We start from the raw sequence: 19,363 nt of genomic DNA on the forward strand, positions 1-19,363 counted from the left end.
CTAATTTTTAAATAGGAAAAAGTAGAAAAAATGAAAAGTCAAATTATTTAAGAAACATTGCATTAAAAAGCAAATTTACAGAGGAATTAGTATTATCCTTTTCCTGGAGCTAGTTACTTCTATTTGAATCCCTAATGGAACAAAATAAGGATCTGATCTGATCTGAAATCAATAAACTTTACTTATTTGTGGAAAAGAAAATGTTGACGTATATCACAGCTTGTTTGCATTGAGTTGAGATATCTTTCATATCGTGACCTCGATGAACTCTAATGCATTTCAGTTTGGTGTCACTCGTAATATCCAAGCTTTCGGAGTGTCACTTGGAAGAAAATAGAAAAGCCATGCCTTTAAATTCCTGTGCCGTGCAGACACAACAACAACAGGAAGAAGGGCCATTTTCACAGGTGTCAGGAAGCACAGGAAATAAACAGGCTGAATACTGGAAAACAGTTTCGTACCAGACAGAGTCAGAGGTGAGATCAATAGATTGTGAGCGTAGAAGAACTGTTTCAAAATGCTGTTTGAATCAGTTTTGATATCTGAGTGGTATAAAATTCAAAAATTTATGTTAAGGTTTAATAGTGATATATACTAAAAATTGATATAACAGATTTTGCTGCTCCATTCTGTTTTTAAAATGGCACATAAAAATATTAAGTGTGTACATAAAAATGTTCTGCTTTATCTGAAATTGTTTCTTTCAAATATTTGACATTGCACTGATATGCATTTTTCTTGTTATTTGTTTTTAGGAAGATTGCTGATTTGAGTAGAACATTACAGAATAAATGGCATAAAAAAAGAAAACTGCAATACTGACTGTGTGACTCTCAAAAATAAAAACAGATTTCTTATTAAACTGTACACATTTGGACAATTCTTCTTTTCTACCTGGAACTATATGGTCTTGCTGAAGCCACTTTCCATACTGAAAACGCAATCAAATGTCTCTTAAAACTAAAAGATATTCTAAAAATAGCAAAAATATTCTCACCATTTTAATGTTATTAATTAAAAAGCCAAATATTTTTAAAGAATTATACAGTTTTTTCACTTCCCCTTGAGTTGATTTTTTCATGTTATATAAACGCAGCACATCCTATAATCAAAATTAATTTAGTATAATTATCCAGGTAATTTGAATTTCTATTTTCTTCGCAGAGAATTTGATTTTTTTCCAAGTATATTCACAATTATTGACCCCTAACAGCCATTATAACTCTAAATTGTGGTAAAAGGATTGTATTTGTCTTTGCAAAAATAGTCAATAATGAAACGTGTGCCCAAAATGATGAAAAGGTATCACTCAAATGTTAAAAGTCAATTGAAATCACGTCACTCCTGGTAACCAAATAACACTTGCAAACTTTGCTTTTATTCAGACAGTAGCGGATTTTTAAAAGGTACATTACATTTTCTGCGTTGTAGATATCAGCAGTTTGCATTATCAGTACAAACAGAATAGAAGAAGGAAATCCAAGGTGTGTTGTTGTACTTTTAACAACAAAGACAAAGAAAAACATATTCAATGATAAATCAGTATTAAATTTCACCCTTAAATATATTGAAAGCTATGGGAATCGTTTAAGAACTGATAAAGAATGAAGAACTTTAAACACTTTCATGGATGAACATTTAAAACAGTCCACGTGCCAACTTTAGAACAAAACTTTCAAATGCTGTAAAAATCATCTTTTTTTTAACCTATCTTTTAACATAATAAAATATAATTTTCGGCTCATTTATAAGTTAATGTTCCACATCCTTAATCGCGTTTTTCACGTGTTGTCAGCGGGGGGAGAGTCTCTTTGGAGCGGCGGATCTGTCTGCGCGCTGGTCTGCTGCAATGTGCGCAGAAATCACTTCACCTGAGCCCGTCTCACCTGCGGGGAGGAGGAGCTGGTTATTCTTCCAACCAAACAACAGAGTTAATGGGGGGGGGGGGGGGGGGGGGCAGCATTTTCTTCACCTGGTCTTGGTCCAGTTTTAAGCTTTCCAGCGATTTTGGAGAAAAAGGTGAGAGTGAGACAAGCTCCAGACTCCCTGTCGCAGATGCCTCCCTTGCAGTTGCATGATTTACGGCACTCAACTCCGTAGGTGCCGTATGGACAGTCTGCAAAGAGAAAAAGAGAAAAGCAATAATTATGGAAATAAGACTATTTTGGATTTTTTAAAAGGGTTTTATATCTGAAGATAAACCACTTTGAGACGGGAAAAGCCTATAGGCTGAAAAAGGTGTGACGAGACAAGGGCAAAGAATATGACTGTAATTAAAATGCCGCATCTATTAGTCATTTCTAAACGTTACCTTTGCATATTCCATATTCGTCTCCATAATCGTCCTCGTCCTTGTAGAAGTCGCAAAACAATCCCGGTCCGCACTTCACCCCGTGCATGCCCGACACGGTGCGGTAGCAGTGCTCCCCTCTGCCGGCTGCACACACCTGGCAACAGCCGCAGTCATCCAGCACCGTCCGGGCGCACCGCTGGGTCCCGCCGCAGCGCTCCACGCTGCATCTGTCCGGGCAGTTCACCGCGTACTTTGGGCTGGCACCCCACGCGTCCGCGTCGCGCACCACCAGCGAGGACAGCACTGTGAGGAGGAGAATGGACATCTTTATTGGACGCGAGGGACCCCGGAGAGGATGCTCGGATCTAAATGCGTGATCTCCGTGGGAGGAAAGAGACTCTCTGCAGGACTTGCGCGCTCTGACTTGCGGCTCATCAGGTTGCACGGTTTTCAGTGAAGAACAACTTTGTTTTGCACGTGGTTTGCCCTCGTCAATTTCCTCGTTCCGTTGTTGTCGTGCCTTTCTGTCAGTCAGACCCCTTTTTAGAAATCCGCCGTGGGATTAACTCTGAACCGCCATCCAGGAATTGAAGTTGGTGTGACCTGATGTCATAAGTTATCTTTGGTTTGTTTTTGTCTGAGTCTCGGAACCCCCAACCTCACATGACATCAGCTTTTTGTGTGACTCTGGCGGATGTGGAGAGTTCATTCAAGCTGTCAGAGCACAACATCAAGAAAGCTTTGTTAGAAGAAGCGACACGAAAAAAGGACATTTAAGGTAAACAGAAATGTAAAAATCATACTTGAGAACTTCCCATTATTTGGAATGTTTTATGCCCATATATCCCGGAGAGACTTATCTGCCTCTGATCATACTTCAGTTGCTCCAGTCAGACATAGCTAAGACTTACTTGAAAAACAAAGATAATCATGTGGTTAAAATGTCCACACATCTGCTGTCTTCTGCTTATGTAACACGGAAATACCACAGTGGAAATATTTTACACTTTCACACAAGTTCATTGACAATAAGAATTTAAATATGAATGGCGGTTTACTTGCCTTAAATAGTATTTTCTCTAATATTTTCTAAATAATGTTGCTGGTATTTTTTTTAAAGTGATAAAAATAGGGATAAAAGTGATGTTGGTGTTTATGGGATATTTAATAAACCCATTAGCTGAGGAAGTCGTGTTTTTGTTGTGATGTATTTTCCAACAAGTCTAGATAATTAAGTCTTAGTAAAGTACTGAACTGAAAAAAATTAACTTGATTTAAAGTAAAAAAAACAAAAAACAATGGCATTTCTTTGGTTTAGAGTAACATTTAATGTATAATTTGATTAATTTTTCACATGGCATGTTCATAGATTTTTTAAACTATTTGATTCCTCAAAGACACGATCCCTCTAAATCACCCATCCCAACATTCCATTTTCCCACCTACCCATTAATCCATCCACCTGCACATCTATCCTTTATCTGACCATCCATCCACCCTTCCAACAGTCTGTCGTCCATCCATCCATTTATCCATCCATCCATGGCCTATGACTGCTACCATAAATTTTGTCCATAAAGATTTTGAACAGGGTGTCAGATTTAAACATCTACTGTGAATAAGTTTGACTTACTACCAGTAATATTAACCAAGCTCCTGATCTAGTTATACAAAGACCTGACGACCCTAATTTGCGGAGGCAAGATCCCATATTACCAGAGTACCTAGAATACGGTGGGGCGAGATCAAATGCTTTCCCTAAATCCGCACAGCCTTGGAGTGGATGTGTGAACTCCCATGAACCCTCAAGCACCCTGTGTACGTAGAGCTGATCCAATGTTCAATGGGCAAAAACTGCACTGTTCTTTCTGAATCAGAGGTTCAGCTATCGGACAAATTCTCCTTTCCAGTTCACAGTGAGGGGAAGTAGCTCTGTAGCTGGAGCAAACTCTTTGTTCCCCCTTTTCGAGAAGAGGGACCATCAGTCTGACAGTCAAGAGGAACTCTCCCCGACCGACCACCTGCTAAAGTCATGTCACCTATAAGACAACATCCAGAGACTTGACACAAAAATCACTTTAAGATAAACGTTGAAACAAAAATACGTTTTCATGTGTTTCTTTTTGCAGTTATTTTTCTTTTTATGTTCAGCACACTTATGTGTTATTTGAAAAAAGATTAAATAAAGTTTATCACTGCTTTCAAAGAATGATTAAAGGAAAAAGGAAATAAACACTGTCCAACCTGCTTGGAATAAATGAAAATGTTAAGGCAATCTGCAAACTTTGGGTTTTTTATATTTAACTAAAATAAAAACCTTGACATTTTTTTCATAAAAGCTTTTTAATATGGTTGAATTTTTGATAATCAAATTGGAGTTTGTAGCTTTAACCACATTTAGCTAAATAAACAGCCACTTTTTAAAAATCTTTATACATTAATTTGGTAACAAATTTGAGATGAAATTTTTGAGTAAAGACTGGGTTGGCATCTCTGGATCTGCCCTAAGTTGGCTCAAGTCTTATCTAGAAGACAGGAAATATTTTGTTGAAATTGGGAGTTGTGTCTCAGACTACATGGCCTTGACTTGTGGTGTGCCCCAGGGATCGATCCTGGGACCCCTTCTGTTCAACCTCTACATGCTGCCACTAGGGCAGTTAATACGCAGTAATAACATATCTTATCACAACTATGCAGATGATACTCAGATCTATGTGTCACTGACAGCAGGTGAATATGGGCCGGTGGATTCACTCAGCCACTGCCTCCAACAGATCAGTGCGTGGATGCAGAACAACTTTCTCCAGCTAAACTCAAACAAGACCGAAGTTATTATTTTTGGCCCACAGAAACAAAGAGAAAGAGTCAGTAGCTACCTTCATTCTCTGTCTCTTAAACCCTCAAATCAAGTCAGAAATCTAGGGGTAATCATGGACTCTGACCTAAACTTTAACAGCCATATCAAGTCAGTAACATCAGTGGCATTTTACCATCTGAAAAACATTGCCAAAATCAAAAACATAGTGTCAAAGCCAGACCTGGAGATACTTATTCATGCATTTGTCTCCAGTAGGTTAGACTACTGTAACGGCCTGCTCACCGGCCTCTCCAAACGAGCTGTAAAACAGCTTCAGTACATCCAGAATGCTGCTGCTCGAGTCCTGACCAGAACCAGGAAGTATGATCACATTAGTCCTGTGCTCAGGTCTCTGCACTGGCTCCCTGTACCTCAAAGAATAGACTTCAAAGCAGCTCTGCTTGTGTACAAGTCTCTCCATGGCCGAGCACCAAAGTACATCTCTGACATGTTAGTGCCATATGAACCATCTCGTACTCTGAGGACCACAGGGACCGGCCTCCTGTTGATTCCCAGAGTCAGAACTAAACAAGGGGAATCAGCGTTTCAATATTCTGCAGCTAAAATCTGGAACAGCCTCCCTGAAGGCGTAAGACAGGCCTCTTCTGTGTTCATGTTCAAATCTAGACTTAAAACATTTCTGTTTAGCCGTGTATATGACTGAAAGGTCCTATCTGGTCCTATCTACACTTTTCTTTCCTTTCCTTCCTTTATTTTTAAATCAATTTTCAAATTTTTTCTTTTCTTTTAAAGTAAATTTTACGTTGATTATTTCTATGATGTATTGTGATTTTAATGCATTTTTCTGTTTTGTGAAGCACCTTGAATTACTTTGTGTACGAATTGTGCTATACAAATAAACTTGCCTTGCCTTGCCTTGCCTAATTAAAAATAATATTTTGTATTTCTGGTCGTTTATACTTGCTCTACGGTGTAAAGTTGCAAGAGTGGCACGTTTAATTATTTATAATCCAGATCCAGAAATGACCTGTGACGTCAGGCCCTCTGTCTAAGACATTGATCCGGCCTACATTTCCCACAATGCAACATATTAAAATTTCCTTTTGGGCTGCTTTATAATATCGGGGTATAAATAATTACATTCATTTTTATATATATATTAAAAAAACTACAAAACTACCACCGAATTGGGAAGAATAAATTATTATATATTTCATATTTAAAAAAAGTTTAAGCTTTGGGCCGCAGATCTCACAGACAGTTCTTCTGGTTCATCAAACAGGTATCCGACACAAATGAAAATAGCAAAAACAACAGAAATATGTTGAAATGGATCACTCCCGAGTAGGCGGTGGCGCGAAGGTAATGAAGCAATATCTTGTTGCCATCAATGTTTTAAGCAGAACAAGGGGGTGGGTGAGCGAGCTAGGATAAAGCTGACGCGAGAATCACGTCCAAGGGAGACCTCACTGGGACCGTGGGACGGGACAGGTAACGTAAACCGCACAACGGCTGAGATCCAATGTTAAGGTTAGTTGAATACACGCAATTTATTTTATAGTATAGCAGTCAGCTTAAAAAAAAATTAGCTCCATGATGGTTAGCGGTCCACGGGTGTGTTATTGCTGCCAGGAAAACAAGCAGAGGGGCTTGGTCGGGTTGACAGCCGTGGTGTGGTGCTGACTAGCAACTGCAGTGCAGCCTGTGTTAGCTCAGCTGTCAGCGCATTTCCAAAATGTTGTTACGGCCGATGACGAGGCGTTTTCAATTCTCACTTTACGTTGTGCTGGTGTCACGCAGCTAGCTAGTAGCTAGCTTAAAAAAAATCATCATCATCAGCCGCGCGAGACGTTAACGCTACATTTCGACAGTGCAGTAAGACGGGGAGAGTCGGATGGACAATGTCGCTATGTTTGAATTTAGTTAGTTTGTCCTACCGCCTGCTCGTTTGTGTTCCAGCTGGACTCACTTGTGATAACTTTACTTATTTTTTTTTTTTTTTATTATCTTTATAAAACATTTACATCAATCCCCTTTTAAGGCAAGCGAACAGAATTTGTAATTATCCACCAACCTCTCCATTTACGGCCAGTCTCACACGCTCATAGTGTACTAGGGTAACTGTTCACCTTGGACACGGTTGCCCTGGCAACAACAGCCGCTAATTAGCCCAGCTACTTCCTCCAGCCCGTCCAGGAAGAGTCCACGGCCCCGCGGATCCTAGGTAAATGTTATTTTAATACCAGTTAAGTAAAGACAACAAAGTCGACAGAGGTGAATTTAGTAAAAACACAGTTTTAAGGGGGAACATGAAAGTTTAGGCTAGAAATAAATGCTTATTTGATCCTAATTAGAATGCTCAGTCAATTTGCTAGTTCTGTTGTTTTTTTTCTTTCTTCAAATCTTTATTGAAAACACAGAAATGGCATACAGTAAGGAACATAGACAACAAACTGTACATCAAAATCTATAGATAAACACAAGGGGGGTTATAAACGTAAAAAAAGCAAACATAAATTAAATTACATTAGTCTATAAACATAAGAAATATGATCAATTCCGTGTCATTTGTACTGGATCAAGAGTATAGAGAATGTCTGATTTGGGCAAATAACTCAAAGAAATTTGGAGTTTTGTTACAAAATTTAGTTTTATGTGTTCAACATTTCGTTGAAAAGATCAGGAGATTTTGTTATTTATATTGTTAAACCAAATCGAAAAGTCTTTATATCTTCTATTAAAAGCAAAACAAATTTAATTGATAAAGAGGCACCACTATTTAGTTATTAAAATATATTATAATAAAAATGTTGCAGTTTTGTAATAGTATGTTGGTTGTAATAATTTCCTTAAATTTTACGTCTGTAAAGAGAAAAACACTGATATCCTTCTTTGTCTGAGCTTGTGTAACAGAACATTTAATCGGACTGGTTTTAGAAGATTCCCATGCCTTGAAATTTTTTTAAATCATTTTTTTGAATAGCTGACATCTGGTTAAAAATATTTTGAACCGAGATGGTATCAAAAAAATTTATGTACATTCACTAGGTATATATTAGAGATATCTGGTGCTTTTGTTGTTGTTCCCTGACTGTTGGAACAGCTACTCAGTGTTGGCTGTTATTTTTGGCCCCAGTGGAAACCATATAGCCCCCCGAGGTCAAGCAAGCAGGAGCAGTGGGTCTTTGCAACAGGGGTCTATGAGGAAAGTGACATTGCCATATGTTTAGCAGCTTGTAACTCACAGTAGCTTGCATTTTATTATAGGTTTTAATAATAGAGATAACTTGGGTCATGAGTAATTCCTTTTTACTCTGACACTACATTCAAGCATAGCATTATTTGAAATGTATGTGACATTAACAAAACATTTAAGTTATATTTAGTGCAGCAAAGATGTCCTTGAATAAAATGTAGTTAACATTTTAATGAGAATCTTAGAATATAAAAAAAAACGAGGGACTTCATGCAATACATGTATGCAGCGATTTAAGTTATTCTTCTTTATTTGTTATATTGTTTTCAGCTGCCTGACTATTTAACATGCACAAAAAAATCCCAAGTTTATCTTGCTCATTATTAACACAGAAGTGATTTTTCAAAGTGTGATGTTGTGGGCTTTCCTTCAGTTAAAATGTGGAACATGACGCCTCCTTGCTGCCCATCATTCACTTGTAATTTCTGGACAATCGGCACATGATTTGGATTTTTGATCCCGAAAAGTGTCATCCATATAAAGCCACATTCATTTTTTTCCCCACCTTAAAAATTATATTAAATCATAGTTTTTAGTTTAAAGTTTTTAAACTAAAAATAAGGACAATAAAAACTATTATTTGCTTGTATACCACATTTTAGTGTTATCAATGCTGGAAACCAGGGATAAATCTGAATAATTATGTAATACATATTTTGCATAGGCATGTCTTGGTGTTAAAGCATATGAGGACAAGAGTCTTCTATTAATGTGGGTGTGCCACTTAGCTTTTATCCTGGAGTGAGCCGACCTATTTCAGGGATTCCTACTGGGTTTGTGGCATTAGCTTGAATGTAGCCTGCTGTATGCTGCACTTTTCCCTCACTAAAGAGAAACCTGACGCCTTCAGAGTCAAGTTACTTGGCTGAAAAAAGATATTATAACTGGGTAATTCTGCAGCAAATGTAGGTGAGAACAGATCTTCATTTTGTTGTCAAGTCTGAAGGGGTGATAATTCAGTCAGTGCAAATCTTTCACCACCTGCTGCTTTGTGTTTTCCAGGTATGCAGGAGTATTTTGGATAATGCACAGTTATGGTGCCTTGTCAGACCCATGTGTTGTTGAAGTGGCAGGAGCACTTCAATAGTTCCTGGGCTTCAGAGGAGGGTTTGAAGACAGCAAAGAGACACGGGGCTGCCGCTCTTTACGATAAGCTACTTCACAATAAGGAGTTGGTGACTCTTGCCCAGCCTGTGCAAGAACTTGTCGGCCCGCGGCTGCCAGATTTTGAGTGTGATGCCAGTGCAGCAGCGGAGAAGGAAGAGTACCTGTCATCCCTGCTTCGTAGTCAACGATGGCTGGCTCACCGCATGCTCACAGAAACCTCCTACACCCTGGCCCTTCACCGCAGGCTGGTGGTTCTGCAGAGGATCTACTATGCATTTCACAGCAAATATCATGACAAATTCCGCGTGCAGCTGTCCTCTAAGTGCACAGAGACTGGGACTGAAGGTGGCCCTCTGGAACTGCCCACAGAACCTTGCCACTCGGGAGCAGCTGGCAAAGTCAAGTCGGGCACAGATGTTCTGATAGAGATGGGTGTGAGGACAGGTTTGAGTCTGCTCTTCTCTTTACTGCAGCAGAACTGGAGGTATGCCGCCTCTATGCATCCAGAGTCTGTGCTTTGCAATGATGTGCTGGCCACAGCCTCCTCTGTCCTGGCTTCACTGCCGCCGCTTTCACTTGCTAATGAGAACAAGATCCCATCTGTGGGTTTGGATTGCTTGGCACAGGTGGCCAACTTTCTAAAGAAGACGGCAGTGAGCAGCGGATTGGGTGGGGCTGACCCAACCGGTCGGAGACTAGCGCTGGAGCTGCTGCTTGGGTTGGCCATGCAGAGAGGCTCCCTGAAGTTTTTGTTGGAGTGGGTGGAAGTAGCTTTGGCTGCATCTATGTCCTCTTCAACCTCTGTGCTGTGTTCCTCCTCCACCTCCTTGTCCTCCTCCACAATGGGCTCCCAGCATTCAGCTGGTGCAGGCTTTGATGTCATTCAACAAACTCTTCTACAAATGAGGCAATATTCGGTACGTCTTTAAACACATTTTCATATCAAATAATCTAATAATCATCAGGGGAAAGATACTATTGATTATATCATAGATTAGGCTCAGTTTAAATCTCTCTGCTGATGTCAAAATGTGTGTTATTTTATTCTATTTAACAGTCACAGGACCACACATCAGATCATACAAATGAATGGCAGCTGCTGTTAGTGTTTTCTGCCAAGTCTTTCTGCTAGTAGCTAAGATAAGTTATCCATGCTTTGATTGTCATAGATCTTATATCTGATTTTTTTTATTTTTTATTATATGGTTGAGCAAGTCAAAGAAGAGCTGACATTTTTTGTGATATCTGGTTGAGTATTACTGTTTCCTATCATTTTACATGTAAAGCTTTATCTCTCCTGTTTATTTAAACCTGTAATTCTGTTCTAACTGCATAAACCCTTATAAGATTAGTATTTTTTGCATGTAGTATTTTCTTTTAAATATTGTTTATTTTATCTTCTGATTTAAAATCAAGAAAGAAAAATAACTTTGATCTACATTTAGTTCCTGCAGATGGTTTTATATAAGTGACTAAAATAAGAAACTGTAAGAATTAAATATCAGTAAAGGTTTTATTTATCAAGGTGACGTCTTGAAGTTGACAAATGAACTTAAAGTCTTCTTTCTTCAAAATTTTTGCTATGATAAAACCACTTGAATGAATGGTAAAATAATCCCCTGGATTAATGAGAACTTTCATCAATCATATAAAGTCTTTGTTTACAGAATAACACCTGAACAGGTAAAAAAACTTTTGTTATTGCAGGGCTTTCGTGGAGATGCTGTCAACACTCAGGTGCTAACAAAGGATGCTGATGGTCTGTGTCAACTCTCTCAGGCAGCTCTCGTTGTGTTTGAGGAGGTAAAAACAGAAACACACTGCACTGCTTACAGATGTCAACACAACAAAGGTCTCCTGACACTTGATCTTTTATGAGCAACAGCAAAATCTGATCTCGTTACAGATATGTAACTTGGCATCCTACTGCCTGAGCTCATGCAGCACAAATGCAGCTGCAGTCGGCTCGGAGACGGATGCAGTCATGGTGTATGTGTGGGGGAGTAACAGCAGCCAGCAGCTGGCAGAAGGAACACTGGAGAAAATCCTGCTGCCAAAAGTCACACAGGGCTTCAGTGATGCCCAAATGGTATGTTAGACTCCACTGAGTCACTCTATTTTATTTTATATTTTTTCATTTTAACAGATTTCAAATTGTTTCTCTGTGAATAAATGTGGGGTAAAACCCTTTCTGACTTTGATTTTCCTATTTTAAAAATGTGCCTTCGTCTTTTAAATCCCTCTAAAGCAAAAATTGTGCTCCTGAAAATGGGTTTTTCATCCAATTGTTGCAAAATGTCTAAACATTCTGCCACAACAATCAGTAAATTCACAACCCTGTCTGTGCAGGGGGACAGCATCTGTGTCTTTAAGATTCACATATACATGTACAAATGAGAAAATTATGGGCTTTACCTTTTGTGTAATAGAAGTGACTCTGTAAACAAGTCTTCAACAGAAAACCAACGCTCTGACCGGATGATTATGAAAAGTAGTGCGAGAACTCCTGATGTAGTGTGGTACCTTTTGTGATTGTTATAAAAGGAAAAAAAGTAATCTTAGTTTAAGAATGAACAGTTTTTGTTTTTTTGATAGTGTTCTTTCTAGAAATTTGCGGAAATCGATTTTGTGTTGGTTGATAGTAGTTCAACCAAGAGCTTTCAGGTGGAGGATTGTTTAAAACCTAAGAATTTAAAATATTTAATCCTCTTAAATAAAGATTATTTATAATTTGTCTACTTGTAAGGTCCTGTTTCATTACTTTAAACAATTTCCCAGATGTTCGATTTCCCTTCATGTACCTCTTAGGTATGGATTGTAGATGCCAAACACTTCAACTATGGATTGTTTTGTGTGATGTTGCTAGAGTGTGTATGAAATAGAGCATAAGAGAAACATTTTAAAGTCCTTCTTAAAATCCAGAAAAGATTCAAATGAGTTAATGCATTTATGTAAGTGTATCAAAGCAGACGTTTGAAAGAGGAAAGAAAAAGTTAAAAGTTTGTTAGAATGTGGAAACCTTCAGCTTGTACCATTCATTGGATTTACAAAGAGCGTTTTGTTATTTCTAAGTTCTGAATGTTCAGGACCTCTTGCGTAAATGTAGTTTTGTCTGGACAATATTATTCTGCAGTTTTGCATCCGTTTTTTTTGTTTTTTTTTTTACTTGCCCTGTCCAACAGCTGGGCAAACAGATGAGAGCTGAAGGCCTCTTGTGTTGGACATATTATATTTTAACAACAGGGATTATGAATCTTCTGACAATCCAGAGGTCTGAATAGACCCCTTTTGTAATCGAGGCCAAACTTTATTCATGTTAATCATATTTGAAAATCTTTTGTGTTGGACCGGAAGGAAAAGGAAAGTAGGAAAGAAAAGAGAGGGACATTAGAGAGGGGGGAATAAGAGGGTGATTATAGAAGGGGGGGGTAAACCATGAAGCAGCATAAAGCAACAAGTTTCTGGATGGTTATCCTTATTACGGTGAGGTTCAGATGTAGTACAAATCTATAAGGGTGGGGTCTGTCTACACACACACTCAAATGTTGTAAACATACCTGCTGGCTCCAAAAATGTTCACATGTCAACATGTACACAATACAAATATTGTTCACACATGCATACTTATACCTTCAAACCAACCAGTGTGAAACATGTCATTAAATAACGCAAAGTATTTGTGCAAAGGTGAGCTAATACCTGTGCTTAAGTGAGTCTTTATGTTCTTCTAAAATGGATGATGGAATGTAAAAAGAAGGAGGGAGAGAGCCCAGTCATCCCCACACCAAGACCCCTGCCGCAGCAGCAGTGGCAGCTAGAACTACCCAACACCGGCACAGTAGCAGATAGAGAACAACCACCCCCCCGCACGATCACATCCGCCACCCAGTCCAGGGCCAGCAGGACCGCTACGGGGGCCCCCAAAGCTAGAGAGCAGGGAGGCATGGGGGGACAGAGAGTGCAGCTCTGGCCCAACCAGGAGAGCAGCCCCCCGCTGCACCTGGAGGGCCCAACCCAGGGCCCCGTCCCAGAAGAGTGCTCATAGCCCCAGACAAGCACACCACCACCACCCAGGAGTTCTGGGCATCCCCCCACCTCAACCCCAGGCACGAGCCAGGACCCCCCAAAAGGGAGACCAGTCCAGCGCTCCAAGCAGCCACCTACCCCGCCCACGGTTACTCCAGGAAGGAGCAAGGCAGGGGCCAGCCATCCCCGCCCAGGAGGAAGACCCCCAGGGGAAGAGGGGGTCCACAAGAAGTGTTGTAAACATGGCCCGACTAGGCTCGGCCACAGTTGGAAATTTGGCGAGGCCCAGCGCCTGGGGGCAAGGACCAGAACCCACACCACAGGGACACAGACACCCCCAGGCTCAGGTGTGATGTGATCCCCGGCTCTTGGTCTTACCAGAAAGCTCAGGGATCCCTCTCCCTGCGTGGAGAGAGGGTCGCCGGGCCCAGGAAGCCAGCACCCAGGGAACACAGCCGCCGTTGCCAAGGGCCCAGTAACCCCTACCAGGAATGTAGTAGGGGATAGATGGTCCGAGGTCCCACCTTCCTTGCGAAATGCATGCATGTGTGTGTGTTTGTGAGGGTGTGTGTGTGCCTGTATGTGTGTTTGTGTTGTAGTGTATTTTTTGAGGGGTAAAGGGTGTGTACTAAGTCGGGGACAGCTGGTAGACTGTCCCCCGGCATCAACATTTTCAATAAAACCCACATTGTGCTTGTTTCAGATTGAGGCAGGCCAGTACTGCACATTCTCAGTGTCTGCGGATGGTTCAGTAAAAGCTTGTGGAAAAGGCAGCTATGGGCGCCTGGGGCTGGGGGACTCAAACAACCAATCCATGCCCAAGAAACTTGTGCTGGAGCCACATAGGAACATGAAGAAAGTTTCCTCCTCTAAGGGCTCTGATGGGCACACTTTGGCCATCACTGTGGAGGGCGAGGTGAGATGCTAAAATGTATCAAGAGTTGCCTAACTAACCAGAGCAAATGAAAAACATGCAGATGGTTTTATTCAGGGCTGCTCATTCCTGGTCCTCGAGATCTACCACCCTGACTGTTTTTCAGATCTCCAAGCCCTGCTAGCTGCTGATTATCTCGATCAGATGTCTCTGGATTCTGATTGAATGAACACACCTGGTCCAGGTAATCAGCAGTAAGCGGTGCAGAGAGAGCTGGAAAACAGGCAGGGTGGAAGATCTGGAGGACCAGGAATGAGCAGCCCTGAATCTAAATTGGATTTTCCTGGTTCTCCTTTTTTAAAAATGTCTCTTCCAGGTGTTCAGCTGGGGTGATGGAGAATACGGGAAACTGGGTCATGGCAACAGTGCTACTCAGAAATACCCCAAAATCATACAAGGACCACTGCTAGGCAAAGTTTGTAAAAAAAAAAAAAATAGAAAAAGATTTATACATTTTAATTTATTGTATTTTTTAATGAAAATACAACATGGGGTATAACATTTCATTACATTTGTCTGTATCTCTCACAGGTTGTTGTTTGTGTGTCTGCTGGATACAGACACAGTGCTGCTGTGACTTATGATGGAGAGCTTTACACGTGGGGAGAGGGGGACTTTGGAAGACTTGGTACACAGCTCATATTCTGAAACCGATCTGAGCAATATTTTTCAATGAAACACCTGAAGATTAGTGTAAAAGTTTCATTTGGACAGAAATTCTAAACTAAATTGGTGCTTTTTTTTTTTGTTTCTTTTTCTTTGGTCAACTTGATGAAGGTCACAGTGACAGTCAGAGTCGTAGTGTGCCAACACTGGTAAAGGACATCAGTGGTGTGGGCCAGGTCGCCTGTGGAAGCTCCCACACTATTGCAGTGGCACAAGATGGACGCACTGTATGGTCTTTTGGAGGAGGGGACAATGGTGAGTTATCAGACAGTTCTATGCTACTGGGCATAGGACATTTGACATTTTGATATTGATATTTTTGTTAGAAAGTCTAACGATTTACAGAGAGCATTATGAAACTTTAATGTAAAATAATTCACCTTTACAGGTAAACTCGGTCATGGTGACACCAATCGCATCTACCGTCCCAAGGTGATAGAGGCCCTGCATGGTTTTATCATTAGGAAAGTGTGCGCTGGCAGCCAATCATCTCTCGCTCTTACCTCTGCAGGCCAGGTGAGCTGCAGTGGATTTCAGGGATAAAATTCCCTTTTATCTAATATTAGGTTGACTTCAACTGTATTTATTATAAGAAAAACAAAGAAAAATGCTTTTTAGCCTAAATAACTTATTTGATTTTTTTCTATATTCAGTGCAAACAAGACACAAAAATGAAGCAGAAATTCATCTGCACTGTTTTTTTCTTTTGGTCATTTGTGTCCTTATGAAGGTGTTTGCATGGGGCTGTGGCTCTTGTTTGGGGTGTGGCTCCTCTGAAACCACGTCACTGAGGCCAAGATTTGTGGAGGACCTGAGTATAACTAAGATAATTGATATCTCATGTGGGGACAGCCACTGCCTGGCTCTGTCTCATGGTTAGACATCTCAATAACTTTATACCCATTCAGATCATTGTTGTATGACACGTGCTCTGACCTGTACTGGCCTTCTGTCCTCAGAGAATGAAGTGTATGCATGGGGTAACAACACAATGGGCCAATGTGGGCAGGGCCACACTTCTACTCCCATCACCAGACCCAAAAAGGTGCTTGGCTTAGAAGGAGTTTCCATCCAGCAAATCACTGCTGGTACTTCTCACAGTCTGGCATGGACTGCAGTTCCAAGTGACAGGTAAACACTTAATCTACTGTATTGTTATTTTTATCACAATCTATATAATTAACATGGGCAGTTTTGTTTCTCGTCCTTGGTTTGCAGGTACACTTATACAGATGTAAAGAATTCTTTCTTGGTTATCACTGATCTCTGCTTTTTCCTCTAGACAGTTGGTGGCCTGGCATAGACCCTTCTGCGTTGACTTGGAGGAGAGTACATTTACGTACCTGCGCAACTTTCTTGAAAGTTATTGTGATGGCATCAGCAACGACACGCCACCTCCTCCATTTGTTTCCAAGAGGTTGACCGCTTACATCTGAATCCATTTTTTTAGATTAATGATCATGTCATGGTCGTACGGAGAGTCAGCACTTTCTAGCTGTCTGCTTAAAACACTCTAAAAATGCTCTGCTCTGTCTCCTCAGGGACCACCATCATTTTCTTATGCTGTGCATGAAGCTGCTGTCCATCCACTTGTCGCTGGCCCATGCGGGGGGCACTGGTGCCATGGTTTTGGGTGCTCAGGGCAGGCCCTTGAGACACCTGCTCTTTAGGCTCATAGACACCAACATGCCAGATTCCATACATCAAGTAAAATTAACTGTATTACTCTGGTGATGTTTAATTAGCATTAAAGTAGACCTGTTGTTTCATGTTTACTGCTCAACTTGAAGAGATTCGCTTTAAAGAAATCAAACTTCAGCTGTTCTGAAAAGCATACGTATCAGAAGTGTTAATATTTACATGGTCATGTGATAAAGTGATTTTAGTAGTAGTTGTTGTCCATCTTTCCATTTTTGTGTGATATCTAGGCAGTTTTGGACACTCTGGCCATTGGTGCATCCCTGCTGCTGCCTCCTCTCAAGGAAAGAACAGAGCTGCTCCTATCTCTTCTTCCTCAGGGACCCCAGAGTTTAAATGTTCTCTCCAAAGGACAGGTGCCGGTATTTTGAGTACCATAATAGCAGTGTTTCTCATAAGGACCTCGTGTATTTTCAATGCCTTTGTGAAAGGACACTGCTAACATCAGACACATATTCAACGTTGATTGTATAAGGGAGAGTTAACCATAATTTTTCACATGTATCTTGCTTTCAGCTATTTATTTCCTTGTAACATACTTTGATCCAAAGAATCCGTTAAATATTTCTCCAAAAAAACTTTAAATAAATACTGACTTGAATTATTGCCAGAAGAGATGTGTTAAAGAATGCTGTGAAAACACCTAAGTGTGAATATTACAGTTTAAAACTGTTCCTTCTCTTCTCTTGTGCATCTTTTGCAGCGTCTTCAGTTAGACATGGTCCTCAGCAGCCTTCAGGACCAAAGCCACATAGCTTCTCTATTAGGTTACAACAACTTTGGTGAGATAACCTCTTTGGGACCTCCACTGACACCTGCTCTGTCAGGCCGACCTCCTTCTTCGTGCAGCTCTGTCGAGGCCTACGATCCTTTGCACTTAGCAGAAGTGCTGCTCAGAACTTTGCTGCTCAGTGTTGGTTTCTACACGGTACGAACAGCAAACTCTTTTGTGTTTTATGAATGATAGAGATGTTTGCTCAAAGCCATTCTCTGTCAAACAGTTTCATAACCTAAATTCACTTTGAGCTTATAGTTGTCCCACACTCAACCTGATGTTTTAATAAAAAAAAAAATCCATTTTAACTTCAGTTACTTTAAATGATGGATATTAAAATAAAATTGTAGTTTTTTACAATAAAACACAAGAAGCAGAGTTTTAATTATGTTAATGCTTTTATAAATTCTTCCATGTATTTTCAATTCATACTACTACTTATTAAAAGTAGATACATTTAGATGCTATAATTTTACTATATTTATATATATATATATTTTTTTATGTTTGTCTCTAAACAGGAGCAGCAGTTTGGGGAATTGGAGAAAAACAGTGATAAACAGCTATCTGAAGATACTCGAGGACAAAGTGATCCTCCGTCTCGCTTCCACCAGCTGCTCTCTGGTCTTCACAAACACCTTCTTGCCCATTGCTACATTCAGTCTAGCCTTGAGGTGCACAACCATTTATAAACCCCTTTTGGGTTGAAAGATTTCAGAAATTATGATTTGTGCAAGAAATAAAAGATTTGTACAACACAATTGGAAATCTTTTTGTACAATCATGTGATGCATTACAGTAAAAAATGTATTTTTACATTTTTGTTTGTGTTTATCCTGCTGCTCTGTAGGGTGACAGCAGTGTAACTCTGCTTCATGAGCATCTCTATCTGCTGCTTCCTTGTGCTGCTGAGACACTCAGGAGGTCAACCAAACTGTTAAAGGAGAGTTCCACAGACAAACGGATCATTAAAAAGCTGCACAGTAAGTCTACTTATGTGTTGTTGTTTTTTTTAAATCAATCCATTCAGGGCCTTTTCAAGTTATTCTGCTTCTTTTATTCACAAAATGCAAAAAAAAACGCACTGCTCTTAGAATGTGAGGTCAAATGTAATTTAATTCAAACTGCAGCAAAAACATTTGATTAACACATTTGCTAAATTCAGCCCTTTTCTTTTTATATTTTATCCTTTTAAATGCAAAAGTGTTGCAAAGATTTTTGAAGTGTTAGTTGTTTTTTTGTTGTTTTTTTTACAAAACAATAAAAAGCCATTTTTCACAATTTTTGACAAACTTATCTAAGTTAATAAAGACAAAATCTAGTTTGATTTTGCATCTTTCAAAATAACAATTTAAACCCAATAATTAAAATGTTGTCCTCAACAATTCTAGCAGAGGTTTGTTAATTCTATCAGTACTTATATGAAAATAATCATTGTAACTGTAATTATTCTTTATTTTAACAGTTTTTGAAATGTACAAGTTAGTTTTAAGATATTCATTGTTTCCTTATCTGTTGTTTCTGTAAAATCCTCTGAGTTCTTTTACCTTTTTATCCCAACTTTAATCCCACTCTTGTCTCCCGCTCTAATCCAGCCGTGTTGTACAACTCAGTGGCTGGCAGCCTCCTGTGTCAGATCATATACTCCTTGCTGCTGCTGCCTGTAGGCATGGTTCAACCTCTCCTCAGTTATTTGCTGTCCTTGTTGGAGCACCTCAATGATTACAGCAGTTTGCTGCCAGAGACTGGTCTGCTGGAGGAGCAAGAGCTGGAAATATGCTCTGGTCAGT

The 19,363-nt window shown here is 39.9% G+C and overlaps 2 protein-coding genes across 19 annotated transcripts in view; one reads left to right on the forward strand and one right to left on the reverse strand.

Annotated features, from left to right (window-relative positions):
* Positions 1-1,356: 1,356 nt before the first annotated feature.
* esm1 (endothelial cell-specific molecule 1) lies at positions 1,357-2,801 on the reverse strand. The gene is made up of 3 exons (XM_023960423.2): positions 2,312-2,801; positions 1,973-2,116; positions 1,357-1,886 (listed from the first exon to the last, which is right to left on the reverse strand). Exons 1-3 carry the CDS (start codon positions 2,616-2,618, stop codon positions 1,792-1,794), a joined length of 546 nt encoding a protein of 181 aa, XP_023816191.1. The 5' UTR covers positions 2,619-2,801; the 3' UTR covers positions 1,357-1,791.
* Positions 2,802-6,503: 3,702 nt separating this feature from the next.
* LOC101171181 (putative E3 ubiquitin-protein ligase HERC1) overlaps positions 6,504-19,363 on the forward strand; it is a 43,616-nt gene continuing 30,756 nt past the window's right edge. For 16 of the 18 annotated variants that reach the window (XM_023960421.2, XM_078956369.1, XM_023960422.2 and 13 more), the window contains exons 1-18: positions 6,504-6,641; positions 9,370-10,391; positions 11,182-11,277; positions 11,381-11,563; positions 14,204-14,416; positions 14,751-14,849; positions 14,966-15,062; positions 15,212-15,355; positions 15,489-15,616; positions 15,831-15,975; positions 16,060-16,231; positions 16,383-16,517; positions 16,642-16,807; positions 17,029-17,154; positions 17,502-17,726; positions 18,095-18,247; positions 18,424-18,556; positions 19,169-19,357. In XM_023960421.2, the coding sequence (XP_023816189.1) occupies positions 9,402-10,391; positions 11,182-11,277; positions 11,381-11,563; positions 14,204-14,416; positions 14,751-14,849; positions 14,966-15,062; positions 15,212-15,355; positions 15,489-15,616; positions 15,831-15,975; positions 16,060-16,231; positions 16,383-16,517; positions 16,642-16,807; positions 17,029-17,154; positions 17,502-17,726; positions 18,095-18,247; positions 18,424-18,556; positions 19,169-19,357 (3,394 nt within the window). In that variant the 5' untranslated portion in view covers positions 6,504-6,641; positions 9,370-9,401. Of the gene's footprint in view, positions 6,642-7,198; positions 7,336-9,369; positions 10,392-11,181; positions 11,278-11,380; positions 11,564-14,203; positions 14,417-14,750; positions 14,850-14,965; positions 15,063-15,211; positions 15,356-15,488; positions 15,617-15,830; positions 15,976-16,059; positions 16,232-16,382; positions 16,518-16,641; positions 16,808-17,028; positions 17,155-17,501; positions 17,727-18,094; positions 18,248-18,423; positions 18,557-19,168; positions 19,358-19,363 lie in introns of those variants that run through there. The other 2 variants (XM_078956362.1, XM_023960414.2) reach the window with 2 other exon arrangements.

Source organism: Oryzias latipes, chromosome 12 (genome assembly GCF_053564925.1).
Source record: "Oryzias latipes strain Hd-rR chromosome 12, Olatipes_Hd-rR_3.1".
In the NCBI taxonomy this organism is placed as follows: domain Eukaryota; kingdom Metazoa; phylum Chordata; class Actinopteri; order Beloniformes; family Adrianichthyidae; genus Oryzias; species Oryzias latipes.

Bases quoted from the DNA above. Each gene is read 5' to 3' on its own strand.
- esm1 (XM_023960423.2), bottom strand. From the start codon at position 2,618: ATGTCCATTCTCCTCCTCACAGTGCTGTCCTCGCTGGTGGTGCGCGAC. The intron at 2,117-2,311 runs GTAACGTTTAGA...TTCTCTTTGCAG, and splicing joins CGAATATGGAATATGCAAAG to ACTGTCCATACGGCACCTAC. The intron at 1,887-1,972 runs GTGAAGAAAATG...TCCTCCCCGCAG, and splicing joins TAAAACTGGACCAAGACCAG to GTGAGACGGGCTCAGGTGAA.